Source organism: Heliangelus exortis, chromosome 1, assembly GCF_036169615.1.
Source record: "Heliangelus exortis chromosome 1, bHelExo1.hap1, whole genome shotgun sequence".
Taxonomy (NCBI): Eukaryota; Metazoa; Chordata; class Aves; order Apodiformes; family Trochilidae; genus Heliangelus; species Heliangelus exortis.
Genome location: NC_092422.1, coordinates 173,450,621 through 173,472,358, shown reverse-complemented (window position 1 = coordinate 173,472,358; position 21,738 = coordinate 173,450,621). Strand labels below are relative to the sequence as shown.

The 21,738-nt window shown below is 37.8% G+C and overlaps 1 protein-coding gene across 3 annotated transcripts in view; it reads right to left on the bottom strand.

Moving 5' to 3' along the window:
* The window catches only part of CFTR (CF transmembrane conductance regulator), an 83,737-nt gene that overhangs the window by 21,914 nt on the left and 40,085 nt on the right, over positions 1 to 21,738 (bottom strand). For all 3 annotated transcript variants that reach the window (XM_071733707.1, XM_071733709.1, XM_071733708.1), the window contains exons 12-21: positions 20,231 to 20,325; positions 17,600 to 17,686; positions 16,187 to 16,919; positions 14,973 to 15,101; positions 13,594 to 13,631; positions 12,043 to 12,296; positions 10,956 to 11,035; positions 5,786 to 5,936; positions 4,490 to 4,717; positions 2,413 to 2,513 (exon numbers count right to left, since the gene is read on the bottom strand). In XM_071733707.1, the coding sequence (XP_071589808.1) occupies positions 2,413 to 2,513; positions 4,490 to 4,717; positions 5,786 to 5,936; positions 10,956 to 11,035; positions 12,043 to 12,296; positions 13,594 to 13,631; positions 14,973 to 15,101; positions 16,187 to 16,919; positions 17,600 to 17,686; positions 20,231 to 20,325 (1,896 nt within the window). The remainder of the gene's footprint in view (positions 1 to 2,412; positions 2,514 to 4,489; positions 4,718 to 5,785; positions 5,937 to 10,955; positions 11,036 to 12,042; positions 12,297 to 13,593; positions 13,632 to 14,972; positions 15,102 to 16,186; positions 16,920 to 17,599; positions 17,687 to 20,230; positions 20,326 to 21,738) is intronic.

The window sequence follows — 21,738 nt, the reverse complement described above, 5'->3', positions numbered from 1 at the left end:
GAAACTCTAGCTTATCTGACAACAAAAGACTGCCACCTACAAATGTGTTATTCAGGCATGCTGCGTGCAGGCTTGCAAGCAGGGATGCCACCCCTGCCCAAGGGAAGGCAAAGAGTGGCATCATCTAGCGTGGTGCATGTATACCTGTAACTGGTGACACATGGAAATGTGTCACTTCTAGCCAATCTGGTCCTGTATAGAGCTTTAACATACCCCTTGAGGGAAAAACAGATTACAGTCAGAGTACTAGATGTGCCACACACACAAGCCTTTGCAGGATGTCTTTAAACAAATTACTATAAAAGTCTTTAAAGAGAGAAGTGCTAAGTGTATAGAATACAAAGAGTAGGAAACAATACATCTGCATCTCCCAGTGAAGCAGTTTCATTATCTTGAAATCATGAAGCTGTTCTAATTTGCTTGTGCACAGAAGCAACTTCTGTATGTCAAGAAAATCATCTTACCAGCAAAATACAGGATACCTAAAAATCCATGAGATGGGGAGGGTGAAGAGCCAAAAGAAGACCAGAGGATCCACCTCTAAACTGATGCACCCTACAAGGCTATCTCCTGGGCTACCTCCCAGGAGAAAGGGAGTTCCTTTGTTATTACTACTAATAGATTACATTTAAAATCAATGTATTTTTTAAAAGATGAAGTCCTTTTTTTAATATGTGTGTCCAGCACCGTCTGAATCTTACAATAAGATTTTCTGCTCCTCTTGTGAAACACCTCCAGTTTGTATTAAGCTTTACAATGGGTGCATGTGATTCTTATACTGATTGTGATACTTAAAGTGATCACATTATGCCTTACAGGCAGAACCCCCATTGAACATCATTGTCACTGCCTTAGCAATGGAACATTTTACTTCATTATCAACCATTCAGTTGCTGTTCCATGTGTCTTGCAGTTATAGAATGGAACGGTTAGGCTTGGAAGGGACCTTAAAGATAATCTAGCTCCAATGGCCCCTGCATGGGCAGGGACAACTCCCACTGGATCAGGTTGCTTCCAGGCCCCAGGGGCTTCCAGGCCCCTTCCAACCTGGCCTTGAACACTTCCAAGGAAGGGGCAGCCATAACTTCCTTGGTCAACCTGTTCCAGTGTCTCACCACCCTCACAGGAAAGATTTTTTTCCTAAGTTATAACCTTATTGCTTTATAGCAAAGAAGCACTTCAACAAAGTCCTTGCCCTTCAAGGCAGGCTGTTATAAGAAGCAAAGAAAGAGTCAGCACAAAACAGCTGGTGGATAGGGAAAAAATGTGTCCCTGAATGGCAGTCAGCTTTCAGGACTATCATCAGGCACACATATAAACAAGAGATTAGATGTTGTAAGTGGTTAATTCCCAGTCTGGGGGCTCTTAAGGATGTCTTTCCCAATGAGGGTGGTTGAAACTCCAACTTAAAAAAAAATGTTGAGCTGGCAAATACTCCTTCAGTCATTCTCTGCTCCAATTTTTCTTTTTTTTTTTTAATGACAACTCATTTCAGCTAAAAAGGGTTTAATGGTCTCCAAGATCTGCTGTAAAAGCTGTTTGTTTTCCAGTACTGAAATGGCTGGCTTGAGGAGGTAATTTAGGGTTCAGAGGGTGTATGACTGGATATGAGAGATATTTTTTCTCAGAATTTTTTTTCAGTTTTTCAACTACTGTATTTGGTTACACAATAATTCTGTTTAAAATAAAACCTAGAATGCCTTAGGTGTAGCTGTAACTATTACATTTTAAAATAATATCTACAGCTGTCAGACATTTAAGCAAAAGTATGATGAAAACTGCAAGAACAAACACATTCTTTTGTGAGTTTCCTGCCTGCTTCTTGTACCTCAATAAACAGGTGATGATGACTTGACCTCATTAAATATTCTGTTTTAAAGCCAATGCCAACTAACTATGCAAATTAAAGGGATACACACATACAACTCCAAAGCCTTATGCCAGAGGTTACTCTATGCAAAACCAGAAAAAGATCCCCCAGGAAAGTCCAGGACAGATTTTTAAATCACTATTGATTTTGTGTGGAAGAAGCTCAAAAACATCCATCATGATCTCTTGTGCAAAGCCCGTAAGCAGACAAAGTACATATTATATCTTGGTAAGGTTCATAATCATAACAAAACAACTCCAAGCCTTTGCAGTTTTTGCACCACTGCTACAGCTGCATTCTGAATCCTCAAATGCAATTATTTGCTGTCGCTTATTCTAGTCCAGAAAAAAAAAAAAAAATCATTAAAAAAGCTCATTTTGTGCTCTGTTAAAGCCGGTGGCTTGCTAGGAAAGGTATGAAGGGAACTTTTCTAACACATTTGCCTGATACCAAATTGTGGAAATGACTCACTGAACACCCATAATCAACAATATAAGACAACTCCTCAGAATTTAGCACAGCACAGTGCATTTTATGCTTACCAAACTGTCCACATCTATACTTGAGTTTACTGCCCACTGCAAGGTTCCCATGATGTTCATAGCTAAAGTAAGAATAATGCCAACTCTACCTGGTCCATCACCTGCAGAGAGAATAACACATTCAATTTATATGCAAATAAAAAGCCAATAGAAATTAAGAAAATTAGCATGCATATAGAAAAATACATATTTACATTCTCATCTCTTTAGTTCATGAAAAAAAATATGGATTTTTAAATTACACAATGGACTGAGAGCTTAATCATCAATGAAACACCTGGCTTTGCCACCAAATTCACTTAAAATCCCCATCTTGCTTTGGCAGAAGAAAAAATTAAATCTTGGTACTTAAGCTGTGAACAGAATGAGACCTTTGCAATTTTTATTTTCACCTTCTTTTTCCAATAGATGAATCTGTGAAATGAGTCTTAATCAAAAAATTACTTAAACACTACAGCTAGCAACTGTAAAATTCAAAATAGTTGAGCTGGTTTATGTTTTCATTTCTTGGACAAATAGAGGAAGTTATCCTTACTGTTCCATAAAGATGCAGACATAAATACTTTTGCTTTTATTGTCTGCTATAACAAGCAAGGTATTTTGCTGTGATTTTCCTTTACAGTTTCATACCACACCATGGAAGCATTTAAACTACTCCACTGTTGATTTTCAGTGCCTCTATGTGTTAAATGGAATTGAGCATTTAAAACAAATGCCTTTCTATTATTTCTCTTACTACCTGTAACAATTCACAAAGATGGCAGGATGACAGATTTTTTAAGTTTTTTTAAAGTTCTTCTAACACCTTCCTCAGATATAATTTTGAAAAAAATAATAGCACAAGAAACAGTTTTCTTAAAAAAATGCAAATGACCAAGTGCATAAAATAAAAAATGAGAAAGGCACCAGGGCATATTATCTCTCTATGAACTCCAGGGGAATTAAAAGTCTCTTTTGTAACACAAGTTCTGTAGGTGCATATTTTCATACCAAAGTATTTTTGTGGCTGGATTATTTTTTTTCTAAGAATCAGGAGAACTCCTTATATAATAAATAGAGGCTAGCATTTCACACACAATACAATATTTGATAAAATGTACAATTTTATATAACTCCTTTTCAACACTGAAGTATGATCGAAAGGAAATCAGGCTATTACTGGAACAAAAAGCTCTTCACAAAATCTGCAAATTCTTATTCATTGAAATTGCATCCAGATTCTGCACACAAAACTGAATGTAAAACTTGGGAGAGGGAGAATAATACTTGAGAATCAAAACACAAAGGCATATGTAACACAAGCTAAAAAACTAAACTAAAAACTGCATTTGAAGGAATCTGTAGCTAAGCCTGCCAGGTTTCTCTCCAGAATTGAATTATTCCAACTTTTTGGGGACATTCACCTCCTGTTCTCTGCTTGTTGAAAACTGACTATGCCTGGCCAGCCACAGGCAGCATTTCAAATACAAGTAATACAGTAAGGTATAGAGAGATTCTCATTCTTGTACTGTGTTTACTAGGATAAATGAGCCATTTTTAAGGGGATTTTAAAGGAATTTGCAAAACTTCACCTTAGAAAATGGATCAGTGGGTTGGGAATTAGAGAACTGTATAACTATTTCAGCTATTGGTCTAGTTTTAAAAGACATTAAAACTTTGTTTGTTTTAGCCATTTTCCAATCAGATGAACATTAACTTCTACTTAAAAAAACCTTTAAGCTATACAGATGATAATCAATATCCACTTTTCAGTACTCTAACATGCTTCCATTAACATGGTTTAAAACACATATTAATTTTACAGCAATTCCAGTCAAGAAAAGGAAAGTTCTGTCCCTTCAGAAGTTATTTGCAGATTCATCCCTTTATTGAGTCCTCTACAACACCAGCTTGCAGATAATAATGGTGTAATTCCTATTTTAATTAAATTGTCTTTACTATTATGACATACTTAAATCAGTGACTCCAGTGAATGCTAAATTTTGCCATGGTTTATTTACTTCAGAAGTTTCTAAAGCTGAGCTGTTAAACAGAAGCAGAAGAGTTCTATTTCAGTACTCCAGTGAAGTTACCATACCTGTAGTTATGATAGATATGAATGCCACAGCAATAAAAAAGACAACAAAAATCATTTCTATTCTCATCTGGAACCAGCGCAGTGTTGACAGGTAGAGGAACCAGTTTGCTGTGTGTAGGTTCAGGGCTTTGTGAAATAAGGTCTCAAAATATGGCTGTCGCCCAAAAGCTCTCAGTGTCCAGAGTCCTTTTAAGCTTGTAACAAGATGGGTGAATATCGGACTACGAGCTGTAAAGTTTTAAATTAGAAACATCATAAACAGTCATAAGCAAATATTTAATACAATGCAAATATACAGCCTGTGCTCTAACTCACAGCAGTGTAAGGATTGTCAGTGTTTAATATGAATATGTTATTGAAGTACATGACCTGAAGTAATCCTAGCACAGGTCACACAACAACAGCCTTTGCATTTATAGGTTGAAATTCCATTCAGTGTATTGCCAGGAAAGGATCACATTAATTCTTCATAGTTAGCATACTAATTAGGGAATCTCCTGGCCTGCTGTAAGATGCCACAAGGAAAGGAGGCTCCTCCCCAGACAAAACTATTTCCTGCAATTCTAATAAAGCACAAAATGTTTTATTGCTCTGGATTCTACTGTAATGATATGGTAATTCTAAGCAGATCTTGCATTCCATAAAAAAAAAAAGTGTGAGCCAATGATGGATCCCTGTGAACATCAAAGAAATTTAGATTTAGATCTGAGGAACTTCAGAATTATATTTAAGTAAAAGGGAAGATCATTGTCACTGTTTAAGATTCAGGACTCATTTGCTGAGGATCTGACAGTTTGTTGTAAAGACAGGCCACAGAGCCTGATCTGAAAACTCACACTTCAGAATGAGGTTTTCCATTTTATTTGGAATGTGTTAGTCTTTTAACAGGAGAAAGGAAGGCTATTTAGTCAAACAATTTATTCAGAAATAAGAATTCTTTGCAATAACGATTTATCCATTCTAATTTTTTTACAAAGAAACGAACTCACAGGGGACATAACAAGTCTGATCACTTTTTTTTCAGTTTATGTTTACTCTCAAGAAAACTGTATGTCAGAACTTTATTTGTTTTCAGCTGCAGTGATGATAAAGCCCAACTTTATCCATTGCTCTTTGGCAGCAGAGCACACAGCATTGGCTGGATCACTAACAGCAATGCCTTTAAGAAGGTGTGGGTTCCACTCCCAGAGACAATGGCATCTTGCAAGTGTAAAGGCAAAGAAGAGGTGAAAGGGTGAATCACTTCTCAATTGATTTGTTGTGGATTTAGAAGTCTACCAATTTTGCTGCTCCTACCTTCAGATTCCAGTTGTTTCAGCTGCTGAGAAGTGTGGAGGAAGTATGCCCTTAACACAATAAAGGCTGCTATCACAGGCACTGATGCCAGGAAGATGTAGGGTTGTAATATTGAGACTACTGTTATAGCGCCAATCACAATCAGTAATAACTGTAGAATGAAAGAAAAATACTATTGATACAGTAAACTTGTCATTTTATAATCTAGAGACTGGTGATCAATCTCTCCTCCCCATGGCAACTATGTATTGTTTCAACAAACATAAAGTGCTAAACTAAGTAGGATTTGCAGCTGAGAACAAACCTTCAGAAAAAGATCGCGAATAACTGGGACCGGATCCATAATCCATTGGAATAAGCTGCCACCTTTTCTAACAGATGGAAGATGTGTTTCCTGTACTACAAGTATTGCAGGCTTCTAATTCATGAAGCCACCCAGAAACAATGGCAGCTAGGCTCTCACTCCCCAGTTAAAATTGTAAGAATGACACTTGTAGTATCTGCAGCCACCTACCAAACCTACCAGTGCGGTCCCTCTCTTGTCTGGACTAGGTGTGACAGACTGTCAGGACCTGAGTGCCACTCTTCTGCAGGTTCTAGGCCAAGCAGTTTTTCTGAGGGTCAGAAAAAGTGGGAAGTTGCACATCATCGCTTGTTCAAGGGACTGTAACCTACACATGAAACTAGCACTCCTACTTGTCCAGATCAGAAGAAAGAAAACAAATCCTAAGAGGACTTGTGGTATGAAAAATAATCAGTTTCAGGGAAAAAAAAATAAAATGAGGTGACGTAAAAGGAACAAAATCAGCCCAGAGTTAATCTATTATACCCACCAGAGACTACCACCATGCTTACAGGATCTCCTTCTCAGTAACTCCAGACAGATTTATCTAAATCAGGCCTTGATCTTTACCCTATAAGCACCTTAAGCACTTATGCTGTTCCTGTCTCACACCTAAATCTAATGGAAATCAAGCAGATCAGTGTACACCAAACAGCAAAGCTCTGCTACTTCAAATCACAAACTTATCGGCCTAAAGCAATTGCAAATGGGCAATTTGGACAAAATTATGAACATCACATTGAAACATCACTGCAAATGACTAGTCAGCAAAGAAACAGATGGAAAGCAAAACTAATTTACTACTACTAAAGATTTTTGTCACTATTTTGCTCATTTCTCTTAAAATAAAGGTGGCACATGCATGATGCCTGTGTAGGCTGTACAGCACTGGTCTGTAGCATAGCAAGAATGGATCTGTGTTTACTCATTTCAAACTGCTGAATTTAGCACCTCTCCTATCTCTGATGGGTAAGAAGTGAATGAACTGTTCAGCTGATATTGAGCCAAGTTACACAGCTCTCACATTCCTTGAGATTTCACCGTCACATGGTGACTGTTTTAATTCCTGTTTTCCTCATTTGCACAAATTTTGCAAAGGCCACCATGATGCCATATTGTTCTCACTGCTGGTTGAACAGTTATTTTACTAAAAAGTTGAATTCGAAAACTTTTGTTAATCTCATAAGCTCCAAACTCTAAATAAGCTAAAAGTCAAACAGAATATGACACCTTGTCTAAAAAGGCAGTAGCAAAGATCAACAAATGAGCCATCTACAGGGCATGTTGTTGGGCAATGGCAGCTGAGGGCTCATACAGCCCAGTTAAGAGCCACAATGTTGAGCTGCACTGACCCCAGGTGCTGAGCTTTCAGGCCTGGGACAGAGGTTGGACATATGGGAGACACGTTCCAGTGCTGCTTCTGTGTCACCAGTCTGAAAAATGCAGATAGTGGCAGAGACAGCAATTCAGCAGGGGTTCAGGGTGGTGATGGCTGCAGAAGCTTTTCTGGTTAACCAATGAGGGTTTAACATTTAGGGAAAAACAGTCATGACCATAGGTATAAATGTCCAATGAGTTTACTACAAGCTTTGTAATGTCACCTATTAAACTCTAGGGTCAAGCAGCACATGGTAGCAGCATCTCACATCAACAATCTCCAGAAGTGATGAACCCATTGTAAGCACTGGTAGAAGACTGCAGTAGATGTTAAAACCAGTGGTAATGCTACTGCCATCATTAGCTGGCTACCCTATTAGTTCATACCCAAGATGTACAGAATCAGGTCAAATGGCTGTCAGGGAAAACATCACAGATGCAATCACATCTTGCCACTGATGTAAAGGGTAATACTGTTTTTTCTCTTATGGGCAACTGGATATACCTCAGTGACAAGAGACTATTCCTGGCCTCTTTGATCCTGAAGATTCATTCACCCAGAATGAAAAGCCTTCCTCCCTGAAAAGGAAGGCCCTCAGTATGTCTAATGTCCATAAAAGTCCTAAGAAAAACTACATCATGACATCCTCAACAGCAACAGAGAAGGAGCTAGTGTCCCTAAACAAAGAGCTAGACAAGCTCATTCTCATAGAAGAGAGAGTATAAAATAGCACTAAAATCTTGTGTCAAATCCTTGTGAAAAAATCAGAAGTCAGAAAGATGAATTTATATAAACATAAGCTGAAGTCTATACGAGACAAGGTCTCCATCTCCACCAGACTTGCATTTTGGAATCCCAGTACATTTAGAAGCTAACTTTTCCTGTAGATCTCTGCACCTGGGAAGGAATACCCACATGCACCAGTGCAGACTGGAGGCCGACCAACCAGAAAGCAGCTTTGCAGAGAAGGTCTTTTGAGTCCTGGTGGATAAAGAAGCAGCAACAAACCCTGCAGCAATGGAGGCCAGCAGCAGAAGCATTGTCAGAAGACCAAGGAAGGTAATGCTTCCACTCTCTTCAGCACCAGAGAGACTTATCTAGTACTAGCTCTCCAGTACAAGAGAGACACAGACATACTGGAGTGAAAGGTCTTGAAGACAATAAAGGGACAGGAGCATCTCATACACAAGCACAGGCTGATAGAGATGGAACAGGTTAGCCTTAAGAGAAAGCTTAGGAGAATCTAATCACTGTGTATAAGTATCTGATGGTACCATATTTCTATAGAGTATACATTTGTGTATAATTGCAAATAATTTTGAAGTGCACAAAAATCCATTTAAACATAAGAAGAAGCATTATGGTGGGGATAACAAAACACTGGAAAAGATTACTCAGGGAAATTGTGTAGTCTTGGAGATATCAAAAATCCAACATGGTTCTGCAGCAACCTGATCTAATTGAATGTGCTTTGTGCAGAGGGCTTCAAGAGGTCCCAGGCACTCGCTCCAGAGGTCCCACCCACATTCTGTGACTTTGAGATAATCAGCAGAAGAAAGTCCTATGTGTAACTTCTCTGCATCTTTCAGAGGAATCTGGCCTTAGTCATTAGCAGAGTCCATGAAGCTGCCAAGCAAACATGAATCTATGGAAGAAATTTTTAATGAAAGATGACTGGTAAAAAGTATTCAAGACAGTGGACAGGTTCAGTGATCTTCACCAGAAAACATGGAAAGACAGGGCAGCTTATCATGCATTTACAAGAGTCTCTGCAGCTGAGACTCAGGAGAAGCTATGGGACATTGAGCACAGGTTAGCATCTGAAAAGCATCAAAACAGAGAAGGCAAATCTAGGGACTTTTCTTATTCTTGAAAGCATAAAAAGCTAGTCAGTTTCTTAAAGAGAGAGTGTAAGGTAGAGACAGCCTAAATAAAATAATATTATATCATTGCCATGGCAGATCCTAAATATAAGAAACAAAATGACCACACCAGAATAGAGTGTAGTGAACCATGATCACCCCCCAGACAATATTAATGATTCAGAGGTCTCAGTGTTCAAATTTACTCAATCAGCAAATCTTCAAGTCATTAGCAGGACATGAAGTAGAGCTGTAATATCCTTGAACCTCTCCATGTGGAGCTGCACTGACCTCTCTAAAGTCATGAACCAAAGTTATCAATTATTAATAAAGACACAAGGAGAAGGATTCAGTTTTGATCAGACTGCCATGTTGGTAGGGATTGTAAAGCAGAGCAAACTCAAAGATGGAGACATGCATTCTGCATAGCAGAGTGCTTGGGTTAAGTTGTGCCTGTAGATATCCTAAAAATGTTAGAGAGGAACAGGAGGACTGGGGAAGATTAACTTTCCTTTTTTAAATTATTTGGGAACCAGTTCTATCTGAGGAAAAGCTGACATCACAGCAGCAGTGGTGGGACACTAATGAGGGGTGTTGGGAGCCACACAAGACCACAAAGTCTCAGAACAGGCAGGATGGGGAGCAAACAAAGGCACCCTTCTTCTTGAGAAACACTGAACTGCCTCTGTCTCTGTATTTTTTCAGTGTTGTCCTCAGTGTGGATGAGTCATTCAAAACTCAAGATTTTGCAATGCATGGAGTTTCCCAAGAGGTATGCTGGAAACAAAGCTTTCCCACCAAAAAATAAAAAGTTTGCAATTTTACAACTCTTAGGGATGTAAAATTCTGCCAATCACTAGAAATCATCTAATGCTCTACTCTGTATCAAATAGTTATCCAGTGCTTGAAAGACTCAGCTTGAATCCAGAGACTCAGGGGAAGCCACAAAGCTACGAAGAATGAAAAACAAAATTAGGCAGTCAAACTTGTCAGAATAAAAAAAACAAAGAGACTGCAGAACTGCCCAACTAAGACTTGAAAGCACAGCATCATGGGTTAAACTGCCCAATAAGGAAGGTCTGAAAAAGTTTCTAGAGAAGATAAAAGCCCAGAAAACTTAAGAATATAGTCAACAAAAGAGAAGTAAATTAAGGGTGATGCTAGCAAACTGGGAACAAAAGAGTCTAAAGGGGAATGAAAATCAGTGAATGCAATCAAAGGATAGAATGAAAAAAGTATTATCCCTAAGCCAAGACACCTGAAACTAAGAATGCCCTTCACAATGTCAAAGTTGAATGTGGGCAGCAGCAGGGGTACTTGTACTGTAGGTGTCAGCAGGGCAAAAATGTTTCTGAACCTGAATAATAAAAGTTGTTTGCACAAACACTGAAGGTACACACTGCAAAAAAGAAGCAATGAAGTTGGCTTAAAGATAAGCAGCTATGTAAACAGACATACAAACTAAGGAAGGGAGATTTCATTCCAGTTGTTAATACTTCTTATAAATATGATTTCATTTGCATGATGTACAATTCAAACTTTACAATGCTGTAAGACAGCAAAATTTAGACCTTCTATTATACAAACCTGAATGAAGTCAAATACTGTAAGTGGAAGTATGTCATCCAGTACTGCTGTATCTTTTGAGAATCTGTTAAGCATACCACCTATGGATAAAGAAAAAAAAAATTAACACCTCAAAAATCCTTCATTTATTACTGTAACAAAAAGTAAGATGTCTTTGGAATACAAAGTACTAAGGAAAAGTACAAGATTTTTTCAGTAAAAGTAATTACAGATCAGTGGAGCTACAGCTTCTTTCCCATGGAGGAATCTCCCTCCACAACTTCTGTTTCAGCTCCTGAAATCTCAGAAGGAAACAGGAAAATACAATAAAACCAAAGACAAATAACGAAACAGGAGAAAAACAGTCACAAATCATGATGTCTGTACCCCTTATGCAGCAGGCTCTGCTGACACACAGAATGCACATCAGCATCTGTATGAGCTTGTGCACCAGCTGCTTAAGCTTCTGACCCAAATTACAGAATAATCAGCAGGTAAGCGAATCAAGAATGTAATTGGAAAATTAAGGAAAAACCCTGTGAAGTATTGTTATTTACCAGTGTCTCCTGTAATCTAGTATGCACCATTAAGAAGAGTATAGGATAGGAATTTCATGTGCAGCAGGAGATGGAACTTGTTGCACCAGTTATATAATGAACTCTGTATCAACTCCAGAGCTGAATTTGAATACACATAACACTATTCACAGTAACTGATATTTTATGCCATTTTAGTAGGACTGCTCATGAAATAAAGTGCACCTGATCATCTGCACCTGATTCCTTGTCACTCATCACACAGCTCACTATAGCTTTTCTATTGCTGTTTTATACAGTCTATTCATTAGAAGTTATTCTCATTTTATAGCCTTAAAGAGTAAACAGTTCATTCTCTCCAATGTGAAGGTGATATTTCAGAGTCAGAGTTGACAACTGATACATGCCATACTTAAATTTCAATCAAGATTCATTAAAATATTCACAAATTACTTTTAACATTCAGCTTGATTGAAAATGTAAATGGAAGAAAAAGTATCCTTTAATAGTCTGGAAACTGCTTTGTTGATATGAAACCCATATATGAGTCAACCAGTTCCCACCTCAGTTACCTGCTTTCCAAGAGTTGAATGTTGACATAGGTGCATGAAGAACTGCATGCACCATCTTTTGATGAAGAGTTTTAGACACTGTTATAAGTGTATGCACAAGGGGCAAACCTCTGAAGATTCCCATGGCGAGCAGGGTATCTGCCACTCCCACATAGATATAAATGATGTAGTAGGCACTAGTGTCAGTGACAATCACAGGAGGTTTGTTGGAGGTACTGTTTTCAGATTGGGTTGCATTTGCTTTCAAAGCTGTCCTGTGTGATAGAAATTTAAAATAAAGGCATTACCAGAGACTATGATGTTTTCCTCTCTTTTGGTTTCTCTACTAAACAAGTACTGCAATGTTCATTTGTTTTAAAACAATGTTAATAGCTAGTTCTATATGTCCTATATGTATGAATTATAAATTATGAACCACCCCATTTTCCACCAAGGCAAAGTTACTGTGTGTGTGTTCAGAGGTTAAAGCAATAAATGGTTTATTCATCTCCTCAGATACCTTTGGTAATTCAGGCACCCATCAGCATTTGCAGTAATTTTTCGCAAATTAGTTTCTGCTGTGCAATTAAGGATTTTTACCTAGATGGAAATTAAGCTATTGGTATGTAACTGTGACCCCTTCAACAGTTTTCTCCAAACTGCTGTGCAAATGTACTGCTTTGGTAGTCTCCTGAAAATCTACCACCTGTTTAATAACTTACAAAACTAGACTAATCAAGGAAAAGGCATCCAGTTCTTTTAACCAGAAAAAAATAGTTTAAGTGTTTAAAAAGTGAATTATTATGGAAGTAAAATGCTTTCAGCATATTGTAAAAATCAAAGGCTTTCATGACCTGTTGTAAGAGGACATCACATAAATCCCTCCTCCTCCAGATCCGACCTAAGTCACCGTATGCTTTCTATACACAAACATAGACTTAGCATTGCAGGACTAAAACAGGGAACAACATTAACTCAGGAAAAGCCATATTCCTGCTCAGTATGTTTCAACCTTCATCTGCCTGATTCCCCAGCTCAACACAGGTGAGCAGAGGAAAATGTAGAAATGGGGTCTCAGAGAAACTGCTGCCTTAAAATATTCCTAAGCAAATGTCTCATTAGGAGCCTCTGCAAGAGATCAGTGAGTGGCAGTGGACTCAGGATAATGAAGTCCCTGCCTCTGCAGAGTAAGCTGACCCAGGAAAGCTCTTGCATGCCTTGCTATGTGCTCAGTAACAAGTCACAAACCTTGTGACTTGCTTGGCTGCTAGTTCTACATAGCTGACCAAATAATCAATATTATTTTTTAAAAATATGGCATTAAAATGTTTTTATTGTGAGATGCTTCAGTGCTCAACAGAAACTTCCTCCATGACACATTTTCTTGTCTGTTAGCACTTACAGAAGTATAAACTTCAGATACATACACCAATAAACAATTGGGTCATACACCTATAAGCAATTTGAATAAAGCTGTTGTCTATCCATTCTGATATTATTTATTAATTCTTTGTAGCAAAAAATCAATATAAAGGAGAACCAATCTCTCCATAAATGATCACCAGTACTTACTTTTTGAGAAACCATAACCCAGCAAGGGAAGCAGCTACCTGTGACAAAAAAAAAAAAAAAAAAAAAAAAAGTTAATTTTTTGTCTTCTCACAGTATGTACTTTTTCTTACTTATCTTCTTTCACTGACTTTATAATTGTTTGTAGAGAGAGCATTATAAATAGATGGAAGTCAAACTTTCCTGAAACAAAAAATCTTGTCATATCTGCTCCTCTTTCCACAGAAACCATTTAGCACATCCCACCAGGAATGCTACATTTAGACTTGTATCACAGCAGGCTCTCAAGTGCCTAGATAGTCTTTTATTGTTTTTTATCATACTATTAACAAAGGCTTGCTAATGCATTCCTAATGACAAGGAACGTTCACTGTATGCTTTAATATATTTTAAGTTTTAAAGTTTAATATTTCTTGATGGCCCTAAAGGAGTAAGTCTATCAATATTTTAATGGTAGCTATTCAAATACAGATGTCAAAATTTCAACATTGTTATTCTTTTGCCTTGTTTTTGTTAGCTGATATATATCTGCATTTGATATATCTATATGTCTGATATTGCTTGGCTGCTAGTTCTACATAGCTGTCCAAATAATCAATTTTATTTTTTAAAAATATGGCATTAAAATGTTTTTATTGTGAAATGCTTCAGTGCTCAACAGAAACTTCCTCCATGACACATTTTCTTGTCTGTCCACTGGGATACTGCAGAACTTCTAGTTCATATCTCCAAATGTAGTGATCTGGTCCACCACATTTCAACCTGCCTTCTTTCTGCCTATGATCTCTTTTCTAAGGGTCTAAATACAGTTGCTATCATCCTCTTCCCATAGATTTTTTTGACACTGCTACAGGAATGTATTAAGACAATGCCTCAGTGCATAACTAAAGTCTTCTCTCTGGGAGCCACCAGATTTTGCAAGTCTCTGAGTAAATAATTCAAGCTTGGCTGTGATGCCCTGACTTTGCACACTTGTAAGGATCAGGCTTCTTTAACAACAATGCTTATACATCTCTCAGCAGACTTCTGTCCTGATCCTAACTCACCACAACAGAGGATCTTTTTTTTTCCATCTAGACAATAAAATTAATCTCTCTGAACAAGAGACCTGCACAGGGCAACAACTCTTTTGTATGGTACAATGCAGCAGAAAATAACTGAGATACTCTGAGAAGGTGGGTCTGTTGCTGTCATGTGTTTACCTTTGCTGAGAAATGCTCATCTAAATAGCAGAAAATTCATTGCAATTTCATTTAACAGGAGTTGGCAGTAAGTGATGTATACATGAACTAATGTTTATCTACTTATCCTTTTACAAGAAACAACATAGTTTGAACAGTCATCATTTGTATTAACATTATATCAAGCACAGATTTTCTTACCTCAATTAAGAAGACAGTCACACACAAGATTAGAACAAAAATCAAGTTTTTGTGGATGGTAACGTATCTGAAATAGGTATTCCATGTGGTAACAGTACCTATGCTTTCAGCATCATCAGTAAAGCATTCCTGTCAAAGAATTGATAGGATCATAGTCAGCAAGATAATTACATCTATATATGATAATGACAGACATACGAATGCTGTAATTTGTTTTGCTAAACTCACACCAAATAATTGTACTGAAGCATTCAAATTTCCTGATGGAGAACAATATACTGCCTGGTCAAGTAATAATCTTTGATATAGCAACATAGTTTAGAAATTATTCAAAATTTTTAGACAATACTGAAAGAAATGACCAAAATTTTTCCAGCATTACCGGAAGCCCGAATATGGTTTATCAATAGCTACTCTCTTTCAATTAAAATTATTATTGTACTGCTAGAACAAAAAATCATGTCTGAGGTGTTTCTTTTTCCTGCTGAGATCAATAAAGCAAAAGAAAAAGTGGGGAGTGCTTCGCTAAATTGCTTGAACATTTCTTGTAGACATATTCCACTTTTCTATCTTGTTAAAATCTGATGTCAGTTTTGAAAATGAAAGGATTTCATCACGACCAGTTGATAATTATTAGAAAAAGGAGTTTTGATCCAGTTCTTGGCATAAAAGTCAAGCTGAATTACATAGTTCCCAGCACATCCATAAAAAGCTTACTCCTCTGTTCATTATCCATATCAGAACATGAGATGAGCAGTATGAAAAAACTGTCAAATTTTATCAAATTACAGTTTTGAAAACTGTGTTAATACTTCAACTGTATTTTATTTTTTCCATAAGCCTCAATGTTTTGAATGTCAATTTCACATAAGCAGTTGAAAAAAATGTTTTGTCATCTTATGATTTCAAATTTAAGTAAGCATAAGTAATATTAAAGCTAGATTTAAGAGAAGGAGATTAAAATCCTATATTGACATCTTCTACAAATAGCACTTGAAAACAAATTAAAAATCAGACAAAATCAGTTTTTCAGGATTTCAATTCTTTTGGGATAGTATTTGAGTTTAAATAAATTCGCTGATATTCCCAAAAGATATTTCACAGAGAAGTACTGCATTAAGAATGACATAGTCAGACAGAAAAGTATATAAGGAGTATATTTCACTAAATTATTACCATATTGAAACTCAAGATGAATGCAAATCAACACGCACCTTCAAATCCTCTTCATTAATCTCATCACTTATGTCCAACACGCTATCCCGAGACAAGCGCCGGGTGTAGATATCTATCTCAGAAGACAGGTTTGTCTGAGGCACCACAGACATTTTCCGAAATGTTGTACTTCCCTTTTTAGGGAAGCTTGGTCCGTAGTTCACAGAGGTGCCTGTCATCAGGTTTAACACAGACTGCCTCCTCCGGCCTTGCAGCACGTGGTCTGTGTTCAGCATGTTATTCCGGAGCAGACCTACATCTCCCTGCTCCAGGTCAGGTACCAGGGAGAGCCTTGGCTCTGGTGAGTCATTGTGGCCATCTTCTATCCCATTGACCTGCACTCCATTCCTCTGCACTACTGAGAACTTCCTATTTGCATGAAGGGGATTAATAATGATGGAGTTCTTCCTTTTGTCGTTAAATTCTGATGTTTGTTTAAAAGATTGCTTCTTGATTTCATTTCTTGTTCCTATGCCTTCTCCTTCAATGGAAAATCGTCGGAGAGTCTCGGTTAGAATTGAATCTCTTCTCTCTGCACTGAACTGATCAAAAGAATCAAATCCCATCAGCTCTGAGCTGAAGTCTGGCCGTTGACCCTGAAGTTCAGAAAATGTTCCATAGAAGTAGCAGCTCCCCTCATGTAAAATTAGAATTTTGTCAGCAATCTTTAAATGTTCCAGTTTTGAAGTAACCAAGATCCTCGTTTTATTCGCCATCAACTTGCACACACAGCTACAAAAAGTGAAAGTATTACATTTTTTTTTTCTTTATAATGAAATGTTGCTTTTGTCCCTTTCCATCTATTCCACAGTTCAACATGAATATGGAGTATTTCTTTTCATCTGAGGTTTACTTAGATATCTTGCTGCCAAACTTAAATGTATTAGCTCAGTTTCAAACCAAAAACCTCATGAATGGAAGTGTGTGTCCTTACTGTTCTGAGCTATATCACCAAGACAAATGAAAAAAATCTCTATCTTTGGCTAAGCTGCTGCCAATCTCTTTCTCAGTGAGCATTTTCTGGTGATCAGACTTCAGCAGTTAGAAAAACAAGACAAAACATGGCTCTTTGCAACAATTTATACTTACTAAGGAGGTGTTTTAAAATGAAAACTTTTCTGATACACAGGCATGCCCAAAATAAAGATATATACTCTGGGAGTAGCAGATTATAGCAAGATCAATACATTGACAGAGCAGTAATGCTTACACCTGGCCCAGGCTTCTTCCCAGCACAGTATGCTGGACTACCACTAACATAAAATAGTCATGAAAATTAAAAAAAATACACATCCCCAAAAGGTATCATTTTGATCACTTCAGTATTTTTGTAGTTATTAAATTTCTGTTCTTGGTTTTACTTTATGCTGCTTGGTGGGATCTTAGATATAATATATAAAAGCATACAGTACCTTTCAAATATCTCTTTTTCTGTAAAAATGTCTAAATGTCCAAAAGGAGAATCCAGGAGATACAAATCAGCATCTTTGTACACTGCTCTGAATAGAGAAAATGGAAATTACATTAACTTTCAGTAGTCTTATAAAGCTACATAAATATAATTTTTAAATAATACCTCTACAGTTCTGACCCAAAGCCTCATAATTGATGGACTTTCCTACAGTATCAATATGGAGATAGAGTTGAATGTTAAATGCATTTATAAGACACCTTCCACTAAAGCCTTTCCTTGTTGCAGACGACATTATAAACTCACACAGTTTTCCATTAATTTCTGTCCTACCAAAGGAAGCTACATATCTGCTTTTACTCCTGTTGCTCTAGGGGTCTGTTTATGGCCTGAATTTAACAGGCCCCATCAGCCATTTAAGTGGGAATTTAGTATCCACTATAACATCTTCTGGTGCCTGAGTAAATATTACACAGCTGTAAATAAGAGTGTGAACTGACTTAGACCTCAATGCTTAGTTTTAAAAATATTTAAAAATAACTGTTGAGCAAAAACAAGTGTAGTAGTGATCCACAAACTTGCAATCATTATCTGAAATGGGACTGTACAGTATTTTGAGTTCAGAACATAGAAAATTATTTGTAGCATTATGTGTGTGGACATGGCTCACTGAGATCTAAACCGGTGGTTAAGAGGTTTTTTTTTAAAATCCGTTTCAAAAGAAGTTCAAAAAAGCCTCTTGCTTTCCTCTGTGAGTATGAAAATCATGATGTGATATGAATCAGGGTATAATTAGTAAAGAATATGTGAACAGCTGCATTTCAGAGCTTTTTAAACTGTTCTATAAATGAGTTTAAAAATCACTGTATTAAACAATATGAAAATATTTAAACATCAGGAGAAAAAGCCCTCACAGTATATTGTGGTAATAAACCAAGCATCTTTATTGAAAATTCCTCTGTCATGATGGATTTAACTGACCATGCTTTATGATGTGCTGGCTGCACAACAAAAATACATTCGCACTGTTCTTGGCTCTTTTATCAATGAAAAGTTTGCAGGCTTTTTCCTGGAACAGTGGTAGCACTCAAATTATTGCTATAATTTGTATGTTGGAATTAGCAGCTCTACATGGGCTTTAATGCACTGGGCCACTGTGCTAGCTCAAACCCAGGGACTGCACTGCTTTTATCCTTTGGTTCTTTCTTTCCTCCAGTGTCAGCTTGAAGCACTGACAGCACCCATTGCAAGAGAGGTGGACTCAGTCTCCATCTCCTTCTTCCTGCTGGCTGGTTGATGGCACTTCCAGCAGGAATTTTCATTTCACGTAACGTTGCACAGAGTCCCCCAGATACATGTGTGAAGCCAGTTCAAACAAATAACAACCAATTTTTTGTCAGTGCAGGTAGAAATAATCTGGGCCTATAATCCTAAATTTTCTTCTCTAGTTTTCTCAGAGCTTCATCTGCAACCCACACCTCACTGTGTGCTGAGCTTAGGCTGGAGACCAAACAAAATGTAAAGCAGATACAGCCACTGTCTTTGGGACATTGAATTGTTTTAAAAATTATGTGGTGACAATAAAGATATTACATCAGTATTGTGACCTTCCAGTAAGTGAACTGCAACCACCTAAAAAATGACAGACACTCCTATTCATGGAACAGGGGAAAGACTTCATGTACATATTGCATTTTACATGAAAATGTAAGTGGTTTCTGTTGGCTAGGGATTTGGGGTATTTTCTGTGAAAGCTCTGTCTGCTCCTCCACTCTTACCTTATTGTATAAAACACGTTCATGCTAAAAGTCTATTTTAATGACCCCATCTTTTGGCCTCACACATATATACAAATCTTTCATGGGATGCCAGTGTGGAGCACCATAATGTGAATTTACTTTTACACAGTGTTTCTGAGCATGGGAACCAGCACAATTTCCACTTGGCACAGAAAAAAATGGGGCCATTTACACATCAGAGTTATCATTACTGGACTTCTGATGACAGATAAGTGATTTCACTGAACACTAACTAATTTATAAGGCAAACACCTATGTTATAGTTATGTAGACCTTCAAAATTACTTACTAACATTGCAAGGTCAGACAGACAAGGCCAGATCATTACTAAGCCATTGCCTTCCACTTTTCCTTTTTACGACAGAAAAAGACCAGAGCTATTAATAACAATTTCTGAAACATGTTCTTTTTTTTCTTCATTTCTGTTATCTGCACACAGGGAGTATGTCATTAATCAACACACAGACTGCTTTGTACAAATGTCATAGCAAAGAAAGATCCTGGAATATTAGTTATTTGTATCTTTGCATGAGTTTCTTCAGTATTAGAAAGCTACATTTAAAGGTCTGAATCTCCAAGCAGCATCTTGAATCAAGGAGGGAAAAATTCATCTTCAGCTAAGCCACAGCATGTACCTGACATCAAATTTTTAAAATTCAATAAATAGTTATGCAGGTGTATCACAAATTCAATTGCACAGCAAAAGCCAAGATTTCTGATATACTTGGAGGATATTTATCTAGCAGAATTTGGTCCATATGTACTTAACTGCTTAGTCATAATGCTTTCCTTCTACATTAAACAGTACACTACTTAAAAAGCAAAATACTCACCTTGCTAGTGAGATTCGTGCTCTCTGGCCTCCACTCAGAATGATTCCACCTTCACCCAGCACTGTATAATCTTTGTCTGGGAACTTGGAAATGTCCTGTAAACAGTGTCCAGACAGGTCAGACAGAGAAGTCACCAGAGATCTGCAGAGCAGCACTGTGCTGGTGGTAGTTTCAAGTTTCAGGGGACTTTTCACAGAGACCTCCCTGCCCCTCAGGAGTCTAGGGTCTGACTCCTGGGCACTTTGCCATGTACTAAACTGGACACCCCAAATGTCCCAGAAGCTCCCAGTGCCTGTGCCCCCCACTCAGCAGCACCTGACTGCTGCTCTCACTGCCTGTGGATGTGTTCCTGCCCTCAGGGCAGGGGTCCCCCAAAGCCAAAGCAGCTGACAAAGCATCTGATACCAGACAAAATGGACTTCAGCATTCTCATGCTTTATGAAGATTTTCCTTTTAGTGCAACTTCTAGGGGGGAAAATGTGGCAAACAAAATCCCCAGGAGCAGCCTGTAGGCCCCAGAGAGCTGAGGGGCACTCAGCTGTCCACAAGCACTCAGGAGCATGGAGTACAACCTGAGATTGTAAGCTGAGCTGCTCTCTGAAAGTTTGCATTTTCTATGAAGTCAGATACAATCCAAATCTGATCACCCCTGTTGTGATTTTGATGGCTAATTGCTCCCTGTTGGGCAGCCTTTTGGCATTCCAAATCTCTGAGGTTTTGCAGAATAAATAAATAAATAAAAATCCTTCCAGATAAATGTTTCCTTCTTCCTCCCCTGTAAATTGGCCCGACCTCAGGAAAAGAGTGAACAATGCTGTTCAGCCCTGGATCAGTGACAGATGAAAGGTCCAGCCACTCAAGGAGTAGATGATGACTGCCTGGTCTGTCAGGAAATGAGAGATTCTCCCAACTCTTTAATTTGATAATAGCATTCACTTCCTGACTTTGAGGATTCTGACCTTAAAATCAAGATGCTCTTACGTATGGAAAAGCCATTGCAGGTGATTGTTAAAATCTTTTCACATTAACTAGTTATTTCCCTCTTGTAAAAGGAGGGTCACACAAGCAAATCCCTGATACTAATGTAACAGCTCAGCTACTTGCAGAAAGAGGGATGTGAAGAAGACTGCCAGCAACATATTTAAAGACTGATTTTCTGAATGTGACAAAATCATCTTCCCACAAGGCATGAAGCATTTGGAGAGAACATGTGAAATTCTGGCATAGATGTTTTTCTAGCACTTATTTGAGGCAACCTGCTCATAATACTTGTGGTTTAAACATGCATGTGGGAGTAGTGTTATTCATCTGTAACTTTGCACTTGCCCAGTATCTTCACCATAACATTGGGATTTGTGTGGTTAAGTATATATATCTAAGCTGATTCCCACTATTTCCACTATTTCCCATTTCTACCAGTACTGCTGTCTGTAATGGTCCTCTGTCCTCTGCTGTCTCCTGATCCTACTTCCTCAAAAAATGTCCAGGTAAAGAACAAGGCCCATAAG